General features: G+C 40.8%; 1 protein-coding gene and 1 long non-coding RNA gene across 3 annotated transcripts in view; one reads left to right on the forward strand and one right to left on the reverse strand.

Moving 5' to 3' along the window:
- LOC110014902 overlaps positions 1-12,379 on the forward strand; it is a 33,821-nt gene extending 21,442 nt beyond the window's left edge. Inside the window, exons 4-5 of the long non-coding RNA XR_002289919.1 lie at positions 11,583-11,713; positions 12,267-12,379. This is a non-coding gene — a long non-coding RNA (uncharacterized LOC110014902). The remainder of the gene's footprint in view (positions 1-11,582; positions 11,714-12,266) is intronic.
- Positions 1-22,564, reverse strand: part of thsd7b (thrombospondin type 1 domain containing 7B) — a 221,223-nt gene that overhangs the window by 8,016 nt on the left and 190,643 nt on the right. Inside the window, exons 17-25 of one of the 2 annotated variants that reach the window (XM_020702165.2) lie at positions 21,867-21,872; positions 19,475-19,608; positions 18,433-18,589; positions 12,954-13,098; positions 12,274-12,389; positions 11,569-11,686; positions 9,301-9,446; positions 5,024-5,192; positions 1,868-2,041 (exon numbers count right to left, since the gene is read on the reverse strand). In XM_020702165.2, the coding sequence (XP_020557824.1) occupies positions 1,868-2,041; positions 5,024-5,192; positions 9,301-9,446; positions 11,569-11,686; positions 12,274-12,389; positions 12,954-13,098; positions 18,433-18,589; positions 19,475-19,608; positions 21,867-21,872 (1,165 nt within the window). The remainder of the gene's footprint in view (positions 1-1,867; positions 2,042-5,023; positions 5,193-9,300; positions 9,447-11,568; positions 11,687-12,273; positions 12,390-12,953; positions 13,099-18,432; positions 18,590-19,474; positions 19,609-21,866; positions 21,873-22,564) is intronic. The other variant, XM_023950471.1, reaches the window with a different exon arrangement.

Genomic DNA, 22,564 nt, shown 5'->3' on the forward strand with positions numbered 1-22,564 from the left:
GGTATTGCACTGAAATGTTGACTTGCATTTAAAGTTATTAAAAAAGTTCAAAAATGTTTGCCCTCACACATTTTCACGTCACCAAATCTCTTTGGAAAAAGTTTGGATATCCCTGCTGTAGACCTACCTCTATGTTAAAAATAAATAAACTGATTAACATTCTATTTTTAAAAGATTATTCATGCTTACTTGCTTTTAATTACAAATCTGTGACAATATTTGTAAAAGTTATGTAATGCACACAAAAACTATAATAAAATGACAAAAAAAACAATGTATGACACAATAAATAGAATTCAGGTCGAAAAAATAGGTCCTGGTGGAAACAGATAATACTGTGCTTTTGATATTTCACGGCTCATCTGTGTTTTAAACTAGTTCATATTATTAGCCAACAGTCTCATGCATATATTCCCCCTGATGAGTTAGGAAAATGATGGTTTAATCTCCCCCCTTCATGGCTTGCACCTGCCCTACATCTGCGACATCCACTCCTCCACTCATTAAGGAATTGGAGTTTATTCCAGACATTAGTTAGGTTTTTGAAACCCAATCAGCTGCTCTAGCATGTAAACAACACTCAAGTTGGCATGGTTACTCATCACAACAGATGTGGAAAAAGGGGCTCTAGTACTAGATGAGATCACTCACAACAGGGCATCCCAACTTCCAGTAAAGAAAAACGTACAAGAAGAAAACGGTTAGTGTCGATGGTTTTGATCTCAGCGATATTGTGTTCACTCGATCGTTTCTCATGGTTTTGCCTGGGTCCCTGATTTTACTAAAACAATCCTGCAACCATCAGTTCAGCCCATTCAGGTTTCAAATGGTCATCAAGTCCCTACTCCAATCATTTTTTGATCTGTTGTAGAATAACTCCCAGTAGTCTTTTAATGATGATTATGCCGTTTTTAGCCAACACATGTGAAAACATGTTTTCAAGGACATAGTTTCTGCAGAGCAGCAGGAATTTATCAGGAACTCACCACTGAGTTGTGGGCTGGTCTGTTGGTTTGAAAGTAAGCCTCAACCCTTCGTTTACATTCTGACCTGCTGGCTTACAGCCCCTCAGAACTCCAAGCTAACATTAGCGATGCAACAAAAAAAGCGAGCAATGTCAGATCTATTTAGCCGTATAGTTTAGATCCAGAAGATTCCAGCTCAGACACAATTTTATTCATTTAAGTGGTAGATTCAGGAGAACCCCCCCCCCCCCACACACACACACACACGCCCGCCCCGCCCCAAAAGCTTTCAGTAACAATTTGGTCGTCTTTCTTTTAATCAGATCCTGTAAAGGAGACAGTGGAATGCGAACCCTTGTAAATGTACAACGTAAATAATATTTAAAGCTCAAGGGCGTTTAAAACAAAGACAAACTAAGAACACAGACAGAAATCTGAACAAAGACAGCTAAATCACAGATAAAACATTAAAATTATATTTTAAAATTAGAATGTTTTCAAAACAAGACGAAAAGAAAACAGAGCAAAAAGTTTTCTTGCACTACATCATCTGTTGGAGAGAGCGAATCCTTTGATCCATCACTCGCCATGACTGAAAGATAAATCTAAGTGTCATCTGCATATTTGCTGTAAGAGACATTGCAGCAGGTTAGATGGTAAGGAGAAAAAAAGACATACCAAAGCGGATACCTGGGAAACCTCAAAAATCGAGTACATTTGGTCTGAGAAATAGTCCCCAATTTTGACACATTACTTCCTGTTTTCCTTGTAGAACCTGTTCCATTTAAAGGCAGTACAGGGGATCCATACCCAGTGTTCTGGCGTCTGTAGATCACATGGTCTACTGTATCAAAAGCTCCGCACTAAGAAGCAAATCTAGCTTGGCGTGAGCGTGTCCTTACCTTTACAGGATTTGGTTTCAAAGACCTGATGGGGGCAGCTGGCTTGATTCTCCATGGCCTGAATGATCACAGCTCTGGATCGAGCTTGGCGCCCGGTGTACTCAAAGCTCCGCCCCTCCAGGCAGATCAACTGGCAGGAGCTCCACGGTGACCACTCAGTCAAATGACAATCCCCTGAGAGCAAAAGCAAAACACATCTGATGGCGAAATATTTCTACCTTCTTCACACCCATCCTCTTCCTAAAATGTTAGATAATATATAAAGTTTTGAAAACTTTAGTGGGCCAAAGAATATACATCAGAATAGCCAAGAAATTCCCAGAGTTCAAGAGTGCTAACTCAAGGGGAAAAAACCGCAGGCCTCTTTGGACGGAGACAATTAATTCAGGGTGTTTATGCTGAGGAAAGCTGGTTGTGTTTGAAGGTCTTGTGTGTGAACAAATGATGTGCAAACAGTTTGTTAAATGTCAGACACAAAAACCCTTTTGTGATGCTTACTGCGGTTATCTTGTAGAGATGATATCGCCCAGGGCAGCGCCCTTCAGCCTAAACAACTCTCTGATTCTCTGCTTGGGCATTTTTCTGTGTGTGGACTGAAGCATCTGATTTTCTTTCATCTTTTTTTATGGCTGCACTTTTCCAACTCTCGATTGGTGGAAACATGTGCTGCTTGGAGCCCCATAAAGTAATAACATATATGTGTCAACAAAACAAACCCCAGCTGGCCTCGGATCCTCACCTTCACATCAAACATCACAAAGGAGCACAAATGCACACATGTCCGTTCTCTTCAAACACTGATTGCGAGCCGAGAGGCGCGGCGGCAGCAGACTGCGTGATGAAGGAAGTCGAGGATCAGAGGAGAGCGGGATGAGCAGAGGCAGCCAATGGCTCTTCACAGCTAAGCCTCAGAAATGCTTTATGAGGCAGTCGCCGTGAAGAGGGGCAGCTGAGCCGTCCACTAATCAGCTAAAACATTTGAGTCTTTTACAAATGACAGATATTCACATACAGCACATTCTCTGCTATTCCTCACGCTGCGCTTCGGCCCTGAACGGTAAACCTTCACGGCAGGCTTCAGTGTGAGACTGGTGAAGATGAGCTCTAACTTCAAGAAAGAGTCTTTGTGTTTTGCTTTTTTAAAGGATGAAAGAATCAGCTGCTGTCACAAGATGACAGTTAACTCCTTGTTGCTATGGTGATTTTTACAACAGTTAACAGTTTTCACCGAGCTTGCACTCAATCAAAAAATGTTGCAGGTCCTCTTTTCACTTAAACCTGAAAAGAACATTGTTTTAATTAAGAGCTAACAAACGCTTTAATGCAAACTGACACTTAAAGTGTTGTTTCTTTAATGGTTAGAGTTTTGCTTGTGTAGAGCGGTTATAAAAAAGCCACATTTGTAGGAGTTGTGGTTGCAACACAAAGCAGTCAAGTGTAGCTTTATTTCCTACAATTTACAGAAGAATAACTCATTATTTTTTACTATTCTGAACTGGCAACGCTATTAGAGATGATATTTGAAAATTCAAAACAATCAAATGCTCTCATGATCTCGGAATAGTTTGAGCAAATGTCACAGTTGGCGCATTTCTCGTTTTCCCCTCAGTGCTGCTGTTGCGTCGAGCGGCAGACCAAATAATCAGCTCAAAGTTGGTGACACTCTAAGTTGTTGGAATCTGAACACAACAGGACCAATCAACACACAAGCAGGGCTTTGAGCGCTGCGCTGATGTTACCGTGGCAACACAGAGAGCCAAATCAAACTGAGGTGTTCAAAATAGCACCTGGTAGCAATCAAACTGCCTGCTATCAGCAGGCCTGAGTGGATGTTGATCAGCATGGGATAAGCCAGAAAAACTGGGAAATTGTTGTTGAGGTGAATGGAGGAAAGCTGACTAAAAAGATGCCTGACCAGAATCCGATGGTCCCCCCCAAGCCCGGGCCGAGAACTGCGTTTGTGTGTTTTTCCATGAACTTTTTATTGTTTGGTCTCTTCTTTTTCCACCATAGCTGGTTTGCCATTGGAGCTTTGAGCAGAAGTTGCCATTAACAACAAACTGTCACTCCTGGGATCACTCAAGCACCCAGACCCTCATCTGGACAACATGGTCATTATAAGCCTCCAGTCACAGTTTTCTTTATTAACAGAGAACATGTTATTAAGAAGTATGTCTCAAAAGTTTTTCCACTTCTTAAATGTACCTTTTTTTTAACTTGTCTGAATCACAGGCAAGATGGCCTTGCCTGTGCAATTACGATTTTTCAGGTTTCAGGTAAAAGAATTCACTCTATCCTTGGTTCTGATTAGCTATTGTTTATTTCTAATTCTCCAACCTAAAGGACATCTGACCACAGACTCTTGAGGACCCCCTGCAGCTCCATCATTTTAGCCATACATTGTTTTTAGCCTCCATAGGTGCACTTTCATCATTGGTAACCCTGAAAGCATCTTGCTAAATATTCTACATAAATGTCATACAAGGACAGATTAATAGAATTTCTTAGTCAAGTAAACTCCAACCAGAAATCGACTTTTTTTCTTGTAATTGTTTATGCAATAAAGGCTTTAGTCATGTTTGGATGCTGAAGGTTTTTGGGTCTCTTTGGGCTCTCGGAGCGGTCTACAACCTTGATATTTTGTGCGGGCCAGGGTAGAAATCATTCTAAAGATCCTTTTTATGCATGCATTTTTTAAAATAAAGCATCCCCTTCATGTTTGAATATATTTCTACAGACATCAACTGGGTGCATTTTCATCATATTTCTGACGTCTTTTGTTTGTATGTGAGGACTGTACTTTGCTGTTATCGCTTTGATGGTACGTTGTTCTCCTTTTCTTCTCAGACTCAAGCCGATTATGAACAATTAAATGGGCTATTAGTTAATTGATGGCTTTCATTGATTTTGCAATTATGTGAAACTGAAAATGTCAACCGTGTGGAGGAGGGGACTATGTATTGGCAAATTCCTCTAAATGATTTGTGTTGAAAAGTCTGATTATTGATTCTGTAGTCAGAGACCCTTGATAATTATTGGAGTTGTGCTTTCAAAACGAGGACGGATGGCTTTGAATTTTATGAAACAGGAAAAAAACCTGCAGTTGCTCACTTATAGAAGGCCCAAACATTTATTCAGCACACAACAGGGCTTTACCTGGACAAGGGACGAAGCAGGGTTGCTCCATCTGCTGGAGGAGCTGCTGCCTCATGGCGTCTCCACAGAGCTCCGTCTCCACTGGCTGGGGAGGGGGCTCGTTCAAGTTCCCCCAGTGGACGATACATGACAGGTTCCTTCTCCTCACTCCTTCACCACACTCTGCACCCTGCAGAGAACCATGCACAACCACAATGGTGTCTTAGAGAAGAGAAATATTTATACCAGGGTACTGACCATCATTGCCCTGAGGAAAATAAACTGAAAGTTTTTTGTTTTGTTTTTTCGAGGAAATTGCTGTCTCGAAAGGTCTTAAGCAGTTTGGGCTTTTTAGATTTACTTTTTCAAATAGAAATTTTTCGCTACTGTACTGATTTGAACGCATACTATGCCATCATTTGAGTATAAGTTGTCTAGTATCCCTGCTCTTCCCAAACCTGATGCTTAGCTTCTAAAGATCTTGTCTTCAGGCTCTCTCCAGTTTATTTATTTATTTCACCGTCATTTAACCAGGCAAGATACATTAAGAAAAACAATCAACTGTGGCCTGGCAAAAAGCAAGAGTTTTTGAGAAATTAAAAAAAGGGGTTATAGGGGATATACGCTATGCTTGGGGAGGAGGGATGGAATAAAGGACTGTGTCATCAGCATAGAGGTGGATGGATGAACCTCCTACAGAAAGAGCTTTGTTGTTAATGTAGACTGAGAAAAGGGTGGGTCCAAAGACAGATCCATGTGGAACACCTGTGGTGGCACAAAGAGGCTGAGGAATAAACTGCTCTAATTTAACGCATTGCAATCTTTCTGTGAGATAGTTTGAAAACCATGACATTGATTTTTCAGAAACATCAACATCACAAAGCCTGAAAATAAGACAGGAGTTATTAACAGAGTCAAAAGCTTTAGCTAAGTCAGTAAAAATGGCAGCACACTGCAATTTAGCATCTAAAGCACGAGGTGATATCATTTAGAACCTTAACCAGTTCAGAAACCTGATTGGACAGTTGATTATTTACAGTCTTTCTACAACCTTTGCAAGACAAGGAAGAATGGATATAGGTCTGTACAGTTGGGATCAGACTGATCCCCACCCTTAAAGAGGGAGTGTACCACATCAGATTTGCAGGCGTGGGGGATTTCAGCAGTGCAGAGACGGATATTGAAAATATTTGTACTGGGGCCCACACTGATGGGAACTGCACGTTTGAAAAGGAAAGAGCTAAGTTCATCTAAACCTGGAGGCTTTCCTTGATCCAACCTTTGCACCTCGGCCAACACCTCCATAATTGGCTTTCAGTTAAGACCATTTGAATAGAGGGGTAGAGGACTGAGCAAAGGGGATGCTGATGAAGGTAAATGTGATGCGCTTGTGAAAAAGTTACCAATATAAATCTTATCTGACACTAAAACACCATTAATATTAAGTGAAACAGGTAGAGGTTTTTTTTTCTAATTCACACATTGTTTTTCCAAAATATTCTTCCAGAAATTCCAGTTATTGGATGTCAGTGAAACTATCAGGACAGCTATCGGACTGCATCCAAAAAATGTATCAGAAACAAACAATCACGAGTCCTTTCAGACAAGACAGCGAAAAAGTAAAAAGACTCTAAGCTGAAGGGCTGATTTGCTCATTTTCTTGTCAACACCACAGCTAACGCAGGCTGCAGTGTTAAGTGCTGTAATGAGAAACTTTGTCACACCAAAACATGTCAATGAGGCCAGCAAAGCAGAAGAATAAATAGACATTTTAGAGAGATTTCAGTTAGCTTTTATCTCACTTTATATAAGTTTAAGGTGGCAAAACGGGCAGGTTAATGTTTATTTACAAGAGCAAAAAAATACAAAGTTGCTTTCAGGAAGAAAACAAACTTTAGTCTTCCTGACTGAAGACTTTTGATAGTAAAAAAGAGACTCATTTGGAAAAATTAAGTAAAAATAAAGAAACATGACTTCATTTTGGTGTGCTTTACTGTCCCCGAAACCACATAAAAAAAGTCATGCAGTTCCCATTGATGTTTACTTGGGCTCAATATTTTCCAAATCCGTTCTGACTTGGAAGGAAAAACGCGCAAAAAGAAGCTGACTTGTTAAGTTACACTGCAAAAACACAACATATCACCCAGTATTTTTGTCTTGTTTCTAGTTTAAGTATCTTTTTTCAAACGATACCAGATAAAAACATACTAGTAACCTTTCATTACAATCTAACAACTTGTTTTATTGAAAGTAATGTTTTTTGTTTTATGTTCATTTTTAAATGTTCTTGTGGCACTTTTCTTATGGTGGATGACATATATAAAGAAAATTAAGTTTAGAGTTGCACTTCTGAGCATTCATTTTATTCAAATTGTGGTGAATCAGTAGCAGTTGAAAAACTGCAGTCAGTTGTTTTCCTCGTCTGAGCGGGAATTTGGATCTAAACTGTGCAACTGGATAGCGCCAAAATTGCTTCCCATTTATGTTGCACCGGTAACGTTAGGCTGGGTCTGTAAGCTAGTAAGAGGCATGTACATAAAGGGATGATGGGAAGGGCAGGCTTACTCCGCGCCAACAGTCTACTCACAACTTAGAGGGGAATTTCTAGTAAACTTAAGAAACTTTGTCCTAGAAAATGACACATTTTTTAAATTTTATTTTTTGTAAAGAAAAAAAAGGGATAATCAGCATTGACACTGCTGGAGCACTGGAACAGCTTTGGCAATATAATCAAAAGGGATTTAGAGCCTTGTTTCCACTGAGCGGTAAAGTACAGTCTGGTTCAGAACGGCCCAAATAAGGTGAGCAATCCCGTCTAACAACAACTATTTTAGAAGGTCATCTGGCAGCTCACTTTTGTCCACTTGGCCTGTGGTACTTCGTGTCAACAAGGCATTGTTGGCACATTTTTTTTCGCCGTAATGACCATCAGCCAATCATCGGGTTTCAACAGTAGCTCTGCCCTTACTGGTCCATTCCACTTTTCTATGGACCAACCATAAACAGGGGGCCCAAAAATGGTACGGTTCGGTCTGGCTTGATGGGTCCATTTTATAATGTAAACACTCAAAATACCGGACCAGACCGTACCGCAGCGCTCAGTGAAAACAAGGCTTTTGTTTGATCTCAAGATGAGCTTTACTTTACTCATAATGTAAATTTATTTTTACAACTTTATCTTCAAATGTGGAATGGTCTTTCTTTAATTGCTCCAGAAATAGGGATAGTTGGACTGTTGTAGTGCCTAAAATAGGACATTTTGGGGGTGGGGACGTATTAGCATGAATGTAAATGTACCTACGTTAAAGATATAATAAGATATAATAAGATATATTATTATAAATTATCACAGCATTAGACCCAGATTTGAGTGTTTATAGTTACTTTCAAGATTTATTTTGTCTTAAAAGAGCGGGATATCATTAAAAATCTTACCAAGACCAATTCTACTAGCTCTATTTGTCACGGGGAGCAGATGAGGGAGTACCCAGGTGCAGAGAAGGAGAGGAGGCAGGAGGTTGCAGGGGAAGAGGAGCTTTAATAACTAAACTAAGGAAACCAAAAACCACTGCAAAAGCAGGCAAACCACAACTCGAAACTCGAAACACTTAACACGCAAAACTGGGGAAGAGGAGAATATGGACCAGCACAGGAGGAAGGGAAAGACAAAACTTAAATACATACAAGGGAACAAGACACAGGTGGAAACACTCAGGACTGATGTGGAAGGTAAAACTTGAGACAACAACAAAACAGGAAATGCTACAAAAATAAAACAGGAAGTAACCCAAACAGGCCCGAACAGAAAACAACTACAACATAAAGGCAAAGAACCTAAAACCGTGACACTATTGGTAAATTTTTTTCCCTGTAAAAGAGAAAATCCTTGTGTTTTACCTTTTTTCCAATGTAGTCCTCTAATGATCAAATGTGAATAAAACCCCTGCATCTCTACCCTTTGCGACATCTACAGACACAATATTTCATAACTTTTTGGGTGATCCTTTTCCCTTTAGATTTAAACTGTGGACAGTTTTGTTCCCCCTTCTTGCGCTGAAACGGCTAACATTCACTTCCTGTGGTTCTGTCTGCACTCACACAAGTGAACCCGAGTTCATTTGTTCATTTCCTTCTCAAACAGAACAGAGCTCGCTCGTTCAGTTCATCTCAGTGTCTAAAGACACCTTAGAGCCGGTGTTAAAGATTCCTGCCAGTTTAAAAAATAAAAGATAAAAATGTAATTGTATATCTCAAACAACTTCTTTTGGGGGAAAAACAAGGATTATATGAATGCATACCTCTACGATGCATGCAGACCAGTCACTCAGCAACCAATCATAGCAAGGCTTGACGGGACAGGATTTGGTCTGGTTGAGCTGGCTGGGGCAGAGACGTCCTTCTTGATGGGACTCCTGGAGGATTCTCCGGTTTCGGACCAACTGCCCTAGAAGACAACGTTTCGGAAGACTGTTTAGTTTAGGTGATGACACACTTTACAATAGAAAAGCTGCAGCTCTGCAGCTTCGGTGCTGAAACTTATTTATTTTTTTGCCATATTTTTAAATAATGTCGCCTTTCACCGTGTTATTGTGAGCATGAAAAATTCTAACTATTTTCGATGCTGTCCACAGTGAACTGCATGCAAAACACTTTTAAGAATTACAAATGCACAAGCGCTCAAGCATGGGGTGTGATGAAACTACTTTTCAAAATAAATAGCCGACATGAAAAATTATGTTTGGGAAAATAATCCCAGGTTTGTGCTTTCTTCTTTAGTTCAATGGGAGAAAAAGAATGCTCGGTGAGACGCAGTGGTGTTTTACGGCACGTTGCAGAGCCGCCTGGTGTCCCAGAAGGCTCAGTAAAGACATAACCTTTCCTCCATCCAGCAGGCAGCAGTCATGTTTGTGTGTGTACGCGGGGTTCGCCCGGGGATACGCTGAGCTCTGTAAGCCCCAGGCGGACACCAGCAAAAAGGAGCTCAGTCCTGCCATCCTAAAATCAAACCAAACACATTAAAACTCGTCTGGCATCCTGACGAATCGCCCGTCCTTGCGTCATCTGACACACACGCGGCACAGATCCCTCATTAGGGCAGACAGATGTGTTTGACTGTGTGTCAGAATGAACTGAGAGAGTGGCAGAGAGTTCCAGCAACTGTGACAGAGCCGAGAGTGACACTCTGACTGAAATCCGCCGGTTAGAGCCCCTGCCACTGCGAACAACACATGCTTTTTTAGACGCACTGAATGATTTATGCTGTCCATACAGGAGAGCTGCACAGAACTTAATAATAAAACTGATCATTATTCCTGAAACATAAACTTACAAGTGCCGGTGGCCACCGGCGACAGGATCAGGCCTGTATTGACAAACACTCAGTGATTCTGGCAATAATCCACTTTTAATCATTTTTTTCTTTGATTTATTTGTCAGCCCTGTTTGTTTGACTGTTATTTTATCACCATGGAAACCAATGCCCTCACTCTCTTTGGGGATAAACTTGTCATAGCTCAGTCTGACGTTGGATGTATCGCCAGGAAAGTATTGAAAGACTGGATATAAAAAGGATAAGACCGTGTTGTGTAAATGCAGCATTTAGAAGCAGGAGGACCCGGCTGCAGACATTATCAACATTGTCAATAGCGGAAGTTCTCAACCAGAACTAGAATTTCCCCCACATATCGCTCTAAAACCTTTTGTTTTAACTGGAGACCTTGCAATTATGGTTTTTCCCATTTTCAGCTTTAATAAACGGTTGTTGTTGTTGTTGTTTTTTACTATTGTGACAACTTTTGTTCATTTCAATGTTGAAATCAGGAAAACCATCCTATTCAATCCATCATTTTTCTTCACCTACTGTACTTCCCTTTCCAACCTACAAAATAAAGCATGCGCTAATTTAAAAAATTAGACAATTATAAACATTACTTAAACCTTTGTGGAAAGGCTGCACAACAAAGACTTACTCATTTTGAAATCCTGAAGAAAAATTCATGTATACTAACAAATAAAAAACAAAAAACTTCTGCTTCCACCTAAATTTGATCTAATCTCCGCTTCTGGCCGATGATGTCTGACATCATCTGGTCTCCAGCTCAACCAGTCTTATCATTGAAGTGTAAATAACTGCGTCTCTTATTTTCTTTCCAGCAGGATTTAAAGACCAAAGCTTATTTTTTCTTCTATTTAACTTTAATAAAGTGTCATATCAAACACGAGAGGATTAAGACAGTCAGGAATTAATGAATAAGCTGAAACATGAATCGACAAAACTTAGAATAGAACCTGACTGTAGCAACTACTAAAACCTAAAGTAACAAAAGAGTGAATGACTTATTGAAAAGTATGAGTTTAATCAACTCACTGACGTGTAAATCAACGAAGCGGAAGCCGAAACTAAAAGGACACCTCTAATAGGCAAACGCACAAAAAACCAAAATCCCAGACAATTTTCTGAGTCAAAGGACATCAGATCACAAGGCTTTATGAAGGCTGACCTTTCTGCAGTGACACATGGATCTAGGTGCAGCATGACAGAAGGTATGTTTTCTGCTAAGGTTTACCTTGACTGCCACAGATGTGCGAGCATTCAGACCACGGGGACCAATCGGAGAGAAGACAGCTGACGGAACACTCAACCACACAGTCCTCCAGCAGCGGCCACGTGCTGGTTACACCAAACTGCAACAAAAGGAAGGAAAGAGTTGGGTGAGCTCATGCTCCTTCATTTCAGAGACTTCCCAAAAATGAAAACAAGTGGAACAGAAAAATTTACATTAATATCCCTTCTAGAGAGATTTCAAAATTCCAGCTTTACAAATAAATACTAAAAAAGTTTAACTTTGGTGAAAATATAAGACCAAATGACTTAACAAAATCTGTCCAATCAGGAGCAGAAAATAACCCAAAGCTCTGACTGAACCTGTGAATTAGGTGTAAGACGTAGGTTTGGAGTTCACAAACAACATTTCAGCACATCAGAATTGCTTTAATCTGTAAACAAGGCGAGCAGAGAAGAAATTGAGGCGCGGCATCATCCATCAATAGTTTTTACTGGAAAAAACCTGCTGTATTTTTCCACTATGTTCTTATATTTTATCTGTAAACTTTAACAATAAAAGAAAAAGAACAATGACTGTATAAGAAAAGAAAGAATTGAGAAAGACCAAAAATAAATCCTTAAATACCCCTAATATCATGTCATTAGTGTTTAAAATGAGCTTTGTGGTGTTTTTTGAATTGCACGTTTTTCTGTCTGCAGCCGTTACCTGCTCGCACATCTGCATCGCCACAATCTTCCCATCGCTCCGCACGCAGTCCAGAAGACGCAGCCGGAAACCCGGACCGCAGACAGCACCCTCACTCAGCTGGCACGTGCTCCATTCTGCACGCAAGGGCAGGAACCTCACTCTGACACTTTTTCACACACAAACGTCTACACAAGCAAATAATATACACGAAAACATCTTCACAAACATTCAGACACTTCAGCTGCATGAAAAGGAAATAGCTGAGCGTGTGCTTAACACTGTCCTTTGCTCTCTTCAGCAGCCATTGATTCGGTCCTCTTTAAGCATCCTGGATGTGTTACGGGAACCTGAGTGCCGTATACAAAGGTATCCGCTTAAAGTTAGAGGTCAAGCTCTTTTTTCTTGTGACAGCACAGCCAAAAGCAGGCTTCATAGCAAAACATAGAGAGTCTTTTTAATCATAATGTCATATTTCTCGTCGGAGAGCTTTTGTTGCAAACTCCACTGTAATCCACTCAACGTGACTTAATTTGTGGCCATTTTCCTTCCACATTTAAGGCAAAATAGGTATCATCTAAGAGTGTTGAGACACGTTATCGCATCATAAAAGTCCAGGAAAGTTTGGAAAATTGAAGTATTAAAGAATGGTTCCTTTTCCCTGTCGGCTCTTATAGGTGAGTGAGCGTGGAGGATCCCACCTGAGGCTCTGAACCAGTACGTGAAGCAGGTGCCGTTGAGAACACAAGACTCCGACTGGATCTGCTCCGGACACGTCCCACTCTCCAAGGCCGACTCGCGGAGGATTTTTCTGCTTCTGTTTCTCACACTTTCTGCGTCACAATGCTGCATGACAGACAAAAGGATGGATTTCAACACAGAATCAACAGATGTACCTGCCATTCTTTCTGCTGTGTCATTCATGCATCACATGCTCTTCTTGTAATTCTAAAAAAGTACAAGTCCATCAATATAGCTTTTTAATTTGTATAATACAGCTTTTTAAAAATATAGGCAATATAAAAAAAAACCTTTCTTTCAACAAAATAATCAGCGAAAACAAATAGTAATAATAGAACGATAGTCACAAGAATAACAACACCAAAAAAGATTATAAAAAACTACAATTTGTTCTACATTTATGTGTGAAATCAGTAATTACATTGGTAACAAGTTAGGAGTAAAAGACTAATAATTATAATGAAAGTAAAAAAACAGTGTTTTGAGATAGACAAAATGTAATGTTAAGAACATGATGCAAAATAAAAAAACAATGTCAAGATTTTAGGGTAAAACATTTTCTATCCCAGACTAAGAAAGACTTATGAACCATCATAACCAGAATCATTAAGTAACCAAACATTGAAGACATAGAATGCCAGAGGTAGAGAGCTGCAGCTGCAGACCGGAGGAGAAGAGGAAGGTCTGCACGGAGCAGTCTGTGCAGCAGGAATGAAGGCGTCTGCTGCTCCTGAGAGGCTGATGCAAGCGGCTCACGCTTCAAACCAAGTCACTGTGCTGCTAATGAGGTCCCACCACCTGCCAGACTATGGCGCCTTTGAACAGCAGCCACGCCCGCTCCATTGTCAAACGTCTGGTTTTTCAGCAGCAAATTTCGGTCAATCTTTTTGTGAATTGAACAGCAGCACAATGGTGAAGCGGTGCAACTCCCACAAATTTTGCTCCAGACTTTTTCCGTCACAGCTCCATTCCCATATATGAAAGACTTGGTGTCAGAGAATTCCGATTGGATCAGCGATCAGCTTGGAGACGCTTCTCTGCAGTCACCATTCGATACATGGTGCCGCAGTGACTTCAGTGGATTACAATGAAAAGCTGTTCATCTTCCACTCATTCCGTAGTAAAAAGATCACCGACAAACACCTCCAGCCCAGCCACATCACCCACATGGACGAGGACTTTAACTTCTCGGTGAGTCGCACTGTTGAGAAGAACGGGAGCAGCGGGGTAGGACACACACAGACAATGGGTTGTGGGAGACAGCGATGGGCGAGTTACGCCACACGTTGTGAATGGATTGCAGAAGCGCCGGCTAACCTGTCTGCTTGCACTGCTTCTGAAGTGCCAAAAAGCCGGCAACACTCAACAAACAGTCCGCTTTTTGTGAAAAAAGCGATCCAAACCAAAAAATGAACAAGAATAAAATACTAAAAACTGGTTCAGATACAGAAGACCAGGACTTTGATGGATTCTTAATGCTGATTAATGGCTGAAAAAATAACAAATAAATCACAACCAACTCAGTTTTGCTCCTGCTGCCCTTTTTAAACACACAGTAGTTTTGTGGAATGAATGAATGAATGAATGGATGAATGAGTGTGTGTTTGTGTGCTGAAGCCAGTGTGTCTGCACTCAGCGCAAGTGAGTGTGTGAGCGCCCATTCATTTTGTGTGGAAATAAAAATAAAATAAAAAAAAGGAATAAAAAAGGTTTCCTGTAAAAGAACTGAGACTGGTTCTTTTATTAGCCGCTCTGGAGGCTCTAAGGATCCAAACGGGGCTGGAAGATCCGCCTTCGGCCCTGGAGAGGACCGCCCCCGCGTCTTCCGATCGTGGTCAGAAACGTCATCGCAGGAAAGGTTCAACACTAGCATGCATGTTTTAACGGTATGTTGTGTTAATGTGCCTGCGCCTTAACACCTGGTGGGTCTTTTGTATGTGTCAAAGACTGAAAAATCCCCCATAACTGAGACTGCGCCCTATAACCCAGTGCGCCCTGTGGTCGTGAAAATACTGTATATGTATATTTTAGGTTGAAATTTCAAATGGATCAACAGACAGGCTTTTTCATTTTCACAATGGCACTACGTCAAATGACTCAAAAACAAAATTAAAAATCAATCTGTATTGTATAAGACAAAAACTCCTTTAAAATACTTTATCTGTGCTTAGAAATTACTGTTAATTAGGAAAAATTTTAGAAGCAAGTTTCTTTTGCTAGTCATGTTAAAGCTTTAAATTATTCACTAGCATGTTTATATCCATGACAAAATAAGCATAAAGGAAACAAACTCCAAGGTTGAATGACATAAAACATCTAGCGGGGAAAGAAAAGCGCCTCAACGCAACGATGCAATCTCTCCAGCTCTTTTTTTTCTGCCTCCAATGATCCCATTTAGTGAACTGCAGCCTCAGACAGAATACCTGCAAGACTCACAACGCTGGAACCACTCGCCTGTGGCGACAAACCCTGCTGAACATGCACCGTGCCGTAAAAGCCTCAGGCCACAACATTTAAATATGACATTGGTTACATAACTTCCCATCATATATAGATTTTTCTTTGTTTGGAAAACAAAATGTTTTGATACATTTGATGGGATGCGGATGTGAGCATTGTGTTCAGCATTTTGCAATTACATTCATGTATGTCCTTGGTTCTGTGATTTCAGTAATTAAAGTGTATATTACAGCATATTGTTATTGCCGTTAAATGCAAAATTAAAACTAGCCCACAGCGTGTAATACTGTTTTTATTTATGTGTGGAAATTAATGAGAGAGAAAAAAATCAATGAATGTCGAAACTAAAAGAAAAATTACTCATTTGAACAAAATAAATTACAAAACATTGGTGTTTATGATTACAAAGCTGTAAAATGATAAATAAATAACTCATAAGCAGAAGCTATTAATCAATCGACATTTCTCTGTGTAGCACTTAAATACATTAAGTATATCTGCCAGAGGTGATTTCCATTAAAACATTTTGCAATAAACTTACAGAGATTACCAAAATAAAAACATTATAAACCTTTGGTGAATTTAACTTCAGAGAATTTTTATTTGGGTTTAAAAGACGTGTAATTTGTGAGAGCGTATCAAAGCGCTATTTTCCATCCATCCATCCATCCATCCATCCATCCATCCATCCATCCATCCATCCATCCATCCATCCATCATCCATCCATCCATCCATCCATCCATCCATCCATCCATCCACCCATCTAAACCTGTTAAATCCCTTTTGGGGTCACAGGGTCACTGGAGCCTGTCCCAGATACAGTTGGGCGAAGGCCAAAGTAGCCTTTTTTTTCTAAAATGTTGCCAAACAAAACTACCAGGTTCTTCATGGATAATTTAAAAGACGTCATTATCAAGATTTGGTGTCAGGACCTTCTAGAATGACTGCATTTACACGAGACGGGGAATCAAGGCTTTTGGGGATCGTAGCTCCAATAATAAATCAAGAATTGACCAAAAATAAATAAACTTTTGGGAATCATGTCTTCTGTTTTTGTCGAGAGCTGTTGAGTAAGCTGTACGGCGTTGGTTACGTTCTACACTAACAGCTAAATAAAGAGACCAAAAACCGATATAAGCTACGTTCACACTGCAGGCTGAGACAACCCAATTCCGATTTTTTTGACCCTATGCGACCTGTATCTGATCTTTTCATGACAGTCTGAACGACACAGATCCGATCTTTTCAAATGCGACCCAGGCCACTTGGGAATGTGGTCCTGAATCCGATACGTGACCTATCTTTTGAAATGCGACCTCCGTCTGAACGGCCATGCCACATCTTTTTGACCTGTACGTCATCGATACGCTACAAACGTCATCATTCTGCGTTGAAGTAGGCGGGAACGAGAACATTAACATCAACCATGGCGGACGATGCTGCCAGACAGTGGAAGGGAAGCGAGGTCACCCATTGGAATAATATATGGGGTGACAGCTCTGTTCAGGCCAAACTCCAGGGCTCTTATTGCAACCAGGCGGTTTTTGAAAACAGTCAGCGAAATGGCCAAGCGTGGTGTTGAACCTTTCCAGGGATTACTTTTTTTTCCTTTCCGACCGTGGTCAGAAGCGCAGGGGACCGAAGGCGGATCCTCCTTCGGGGTTCACTTCCCCGTTTGGACCCTCAGTTTCTCCAGAGCGGGATAATAAAGAATCAATAGTAGTTATCCTGGGGGGAGCCTTCTTTTATTACCGTTCTCCTTCCTCCGTAACACACAACATAAATGCGCCCCAACACACTTCCTCTGCCCCCTCTCCCTCCCTCTTGCGCTGCACGCGCTCTCTCCTCTCTCTTACACACACGCGCGGCCCCAGCACATACACATACACATCCCCATTCCACAACAGTGGGTACAGACGATCCTGGCTCCAATGCCTTCTTAAAATGAGAAGATTGTAATTGTGCTGGCTTCTTTATGAAAATAAATGTAATATTGCAAAAAGAGCTCCGCTGTTGACAACACTGTTGTTGACATCCATTGTTAATGTCAGCTACTTCCGCAAACAACGAGTGACGTTGTTCACCGTTGTACTCTTCTGCGCACGCGGGTCACTTGTGGGTCATTTCACGGTCACACAGGAGATCACAAAAATGTGCATTTAATTGGAAATGTGAAGGACCTTGCAAAAAAGTCTACTTTTTTCAAAAAATCGGAATTGAGCATTACGCCCTGCAGTGTGAACATAGACTTAGTCTCTGTGCAGGTAAAGGAAACTACAGTATTCTCTTTGTATGTCACTATCACAAAAAAACAACATTTTTTTTCTTTTTCGTAAAGAAACTGTAGATGTTGTTATCATGAGGTAGGCCGTTCTCACCTGCCGCATCGGGGTGGTTCTGTTTTTAGAGGAAAATAGTCAGAATTTATGGACCGAACCATTTTGATAAAGATCAGAGAGATGCATTCAAAGTGGTCAAAAACAGCTGAGGATTTAGAAATGGGAAACAGTTCAGCAACATGGATATTTAAAAGAACTGTTGTTACTTCACTAATGAAGTTTTGTTGGAGCGATTCTTCATTTGTAAAACAGTTTTACAGTCTTGCTGCCTGGATCAACGAAGTTCTTAAAAATCGTCCTTTGGGGGTTAGAGCTGGTAGCGATGGTTGACGATGCTGCCAAAACAAGAGCTGCCGAGGTAGAAAAAGGTAAGGAAACCTGAAATCTGTATTCACACTGTGGTGATCCTCACCAGTGTCCATCCAATCTCCTCGTTTTAGGAGCTTTCTAAACAAAATCGACTCTCTGAGGCATCACATTTTGACCAAAGAGCATTGAATGAAAAAAATTGTTAGCTTGTCAATAATTACAGGATTCCTACAACAAAATGCTACCAAATAATAAACAAACCTAGTGAACCATCTGCAATAATTCTTTAATTAAACCAAGGGTTTTAGGTGTAGACGGACTTCTTCTTACCAGAGGACAGCTGCTCCAAGGTCCCCAGGGTCCCACCACACAGTCGTCAGGGCAGGCAAGGTGGCAGACCTGGGCTCTGGGGGGCATTTCCTCCGCATCACATTGGCTGTCATCCACAATGCTCTCCTCCCCACTCATCAATCCTTTCTTTACGCACCTAAGCAGGGCAGCAGGCAGAGCTGTATAACTAGTCTCTTGGGCCATCATCACCGAGCTTCTGAGTTTGAAACGCCATTTCCTAAGTTTCTGAGCACAAACAAACTTCTTTTCTCCCCATCAGGTAAGCTTTTGAAGTTATTTTATTTTTAAAGTCTTTGAACAGTTAAAGACCGACACACAGACTCAAAAAGGCAGCGCCGTAAATGACAGATGCTTACAGTTTATCAAGCTAATCTTTTTGCAGCAGGTGTACAGTGATGGCGAAGGAGATGCTGCATGACGGCACATAGAGAAAAGATGAAAAATGTCTGGATCCTTGACTTTACCAGGCATTTTTCATTTCTCGTCACAAATCCGTTGTGTTTGTTGGGGAAGCTGTTAATCAGAAAAGGAGCTAGCTTTTACTGTTCAGATACATTTCTGAGTTGTTTATTAAATCAGCATCTTCCAGTCTGTTCTCAAACAGCTCATTAAAGTACTTGTTGCCCTTGACTCTGCCGTCTTTGAGGATCCCTCATTATCAAGACAGTGTAGTGTTGTTCTGCAGTAAATACCTGCTTTACTTTGTCAAGCTGCAACGGCGACTGAAAGCTGAATTTGCACAACACATTTGATGAAGGTATTTCAGCACCACCAGCCAGTTCAGAGCCTGCTGTGGTGTTTAATCCAGAAAAGCACTCTGCAGCTTTCCCTGCGGCTATTTTAAGAGCCACAGGAAGGCGAAAACGGCTGCTAATCTATCCACGCTGATTGTGAAGCATTGCTTTAGCTCGACTGATTGTGTTGCAGGTGTGAATGGCCATTGAAAGAAGCCTTGTGGGTCCAACTCCTGCTGTTGTGTGTTGTGATGCCAAGAGAGCAGTTTGCCAAACTGCTTACTGACCTGATCTTGCGGCTTTGGACCCCCTCCCCGCATGCTGGCAGGTCGTCCACAGTATTGATAGTGCAAATGGACCAGGCCTCGCTCCTCCACTCGTTTTGGCTGCTCCCGCCTCTGCATGGCACAGCTTCGTAAACCTGCAAACGGGGAGACAAAAAAGAAAAAAAACAGGCAAATGTGAAAAAAACGAATGAAACAAAATGTTTCAGAGTTGATGAAAGAAAGAAAAAAAAAGCAGGAAATAAGCTGAGATGTGTGTTTGTGCGCTGATCCAACACACAAGCATGCTGCGTGAGCCGTTTGTTGGTCTAAAACTAAAGAAAAACATGTTTGGGTCTGTTCCGTTTTCCGCTAATTACATCCCTTTTGGTTAGAAAAGTTCCTCCCAGCTTTATCTCGGGAGAAGGTAAAAACAAACAAAGACTAGGTGTTATTTAACACAGCGAGGGATTACACTTCCTTCTTTTGCGTCATCTTTAAAGCGTGTGTTCTTTCCGGAGGTGTTTAAAGGTCTGTCAAAGCGACGCTCCTTTCTGACAGCAAGAAAAGTTGGAGGAAGTGATCCTACAGAGAGGGAGAGTTCATGTGCTGAAATAAAGCTTTACGTGGCGCCGAGAAAATGGGATGAGGAATGGAAAGCGACTATTCCAAATGGCCCATCCGCTAGCTTTGAGCCCCCCCATCCCCATCAGTAAAGCAGTGAATCTGGCATGACTGTTTAACCAGGGGAGCAGGCGGCACAATCCTCCTGTAAAACACATGTTTACTCTCAATCTATGTAACTGTCTCCACAGCAAAAGGTGTGCTCTTGAGGACAGATTGTGGGAAAAGCTATGACAAGCTGTAATGTGTGTCAGTGTGTGGTTTTCGGAGCGTTCTCACACTGCAGAGTGGAAATGAGTGTCGAGTATTCCCTCCCCTGCGGGCCACAGATGCCTATTACACACCGTCATCATCTCCCATCTGTCCCTGCAGATGCTTCTGCCGGGTAAACTGGCAACTGCCCTACTCCTACTTTCTGCACTTTCTCTGCAGATAGACAGTTAGCTACTCCAGCAAGAGTTTTTCTCTGACTGGAGCTCTTTTCTAAAGTCAACTCAACATGTTTAAACTAATTAAGGATTTAAAATATGACATAATCTTGCATTGAACTGTGCAAAAGTCAGAGCGCCTTTTTTATCTTTTGGTGTGTTTTTTTCATGTGATGTGATTTCATGAATTATTGGATCACATTCCTGTCATATGACTGTTACAACAAGCAAAAGCAAGGCATTCAAATCCTTTAGTTTCAATAAAGCCCACACCACTACCTCACTGCTGCCGTGCTTGAATGTGGAGAAAAGGAACTGAACTCTGATGATGCTTTTAGGACCCAAGCAGCTTCTCTTTTTTTCTCACCTGCACCAAACAACTTTGTATTTTTGAAATCATCTGGGTGGTTCAGAAACTGTTTTATGCTTTCTTTGTATCCAAGAAACCACAGCTAAACGCAATAGCTTGAAAAGAAAGTTTGCTTAAATCTAAAGACTATTTTTGAGACGTTTTCTGTGAATTTAAAAAAAAAGTCATCATAAATCCATTGGTAGGAGTGTATGTGGAAATTGAGAACCAAAATATGTCATATCAGTTTCAAAACGACCTTGTGAATGTGAAGTGTAGTTTGTCAGATATGAAATACAGAGATTATTTTCCTGCAGAGCCTTTCGGAGAAACTATTCTCGGAATGTCTCTTTTGGATTTTAAACTTTTTTTCTTCCTTAGTTAGTCAAACCTTAACAAGATAAAGAATTGTAGGTAGTAAAAAAGGCCTGTTGTTCCTCTAAGGTTGTACTTATTATGATGAGATGATGATTTTTAAGTTTGACATATTTTATCGTTTCACAGAAAGAGGAACACAAAGCAGTGAAACCGCTCATTGCTTTAAAAGGAAAGTTAGAGCTGGAACTTCACAATGCATCACAAAGATGGAGCTGTTATACATGTAATTTGCTCCTAGAAAGTCAGAGGTCCCGCTTTTTTTTACGGTGAGAAACCGAAGGTGTCATCTTCTGCAAACCACATCCACTCGTCGCTTGTAAGGCTCCTCCTCAGTTCAGGAACCCCTGTCCTATGAAAAGCCCTTCCAGTACACCACCCTGCTCCTTCAGCTCTATCAGGAACCTGAACAGAGCAGCTCCAACGCACGAGAAGGCATGAAAAAACTCGGAAAATGAAACAATGTAACCTGAGTCAGGTCCACATGTATTCTTCTCTTTCATGCCTGCTTCAAACCGTTGTTCTCTCTCCTAATCAAAGGACCTGAGCGAAAGTGGGGGAGGCGACCAGGACAGATCTGACATGCATTTTGTCCTCATTAGCTACAGCAGAGTACATGTACACAATGAATGGCACTGACCTGAGCCTGCGTGGATGTCCATATTAGCAGTGCATGACAAGCCAGAGGTTGGGCAAAGGGAGAGAAGAACAATGATAGGATCATTAGTTTAGACTTTGCCTGCAATGACAGAAATGTATAGCTCTACAGCATTCTGCTCAGTGATTCATTAACGAAGCCAAGGGATGATTAGGTACTCCATCGTCTGCAGTGGAAGTTGGACATAGTCTTATGAAACGGAAAGCCACGTGATGCTGAGGGGTATTTAAAGCTCTGAGGTTGCTTGTGATGTGGCTGCAGGGCAAAGTAATCAACCTGACATTGTGTGTATGTGTCTCCAAGAAATACAGCATAAAAAAGAAATAAAACTAGTGATGAATGTCTTTTGTGTTTAAATGGAAGTACTGTGACTTTACGTGTAAAATGAATTAACTTGTACTCTATTTTACTTTACCATCTTTGCTGTTGTGTGGAAAATTCACGTCTTTTCTTTGTATTTCTGATTTAAGTGTTTAGCAATCAAAATGTACCTTTAATTAAAAATGTCATCATGAAAACAATCTGCATTTTAATTGATCAGATAACATGTTTTTAAATCATACTTTAATATAGTATTTTAAAATTACACTAAACAAGTTATTTTGTCTGGTAACAAGAATTGAAAAAGTATTTTATACCATTTTTTACTGTCATCAGTTCTTAAAAGTGTAAAAACTTTT

The sequence above is a fragment of the Oryzias latipes genome, chromosome 21 (assembly GCF_002234675.1).
Source record: "Oryzias latipes chromosome 21, ASM223467v1".
NCBI classification, from domain to species: Eukaryota; Metazoa; Chordata; class Actinopteri; order Beloniformes; family Adrianichthyidae; genus Oryzias; species Oryzias latipes.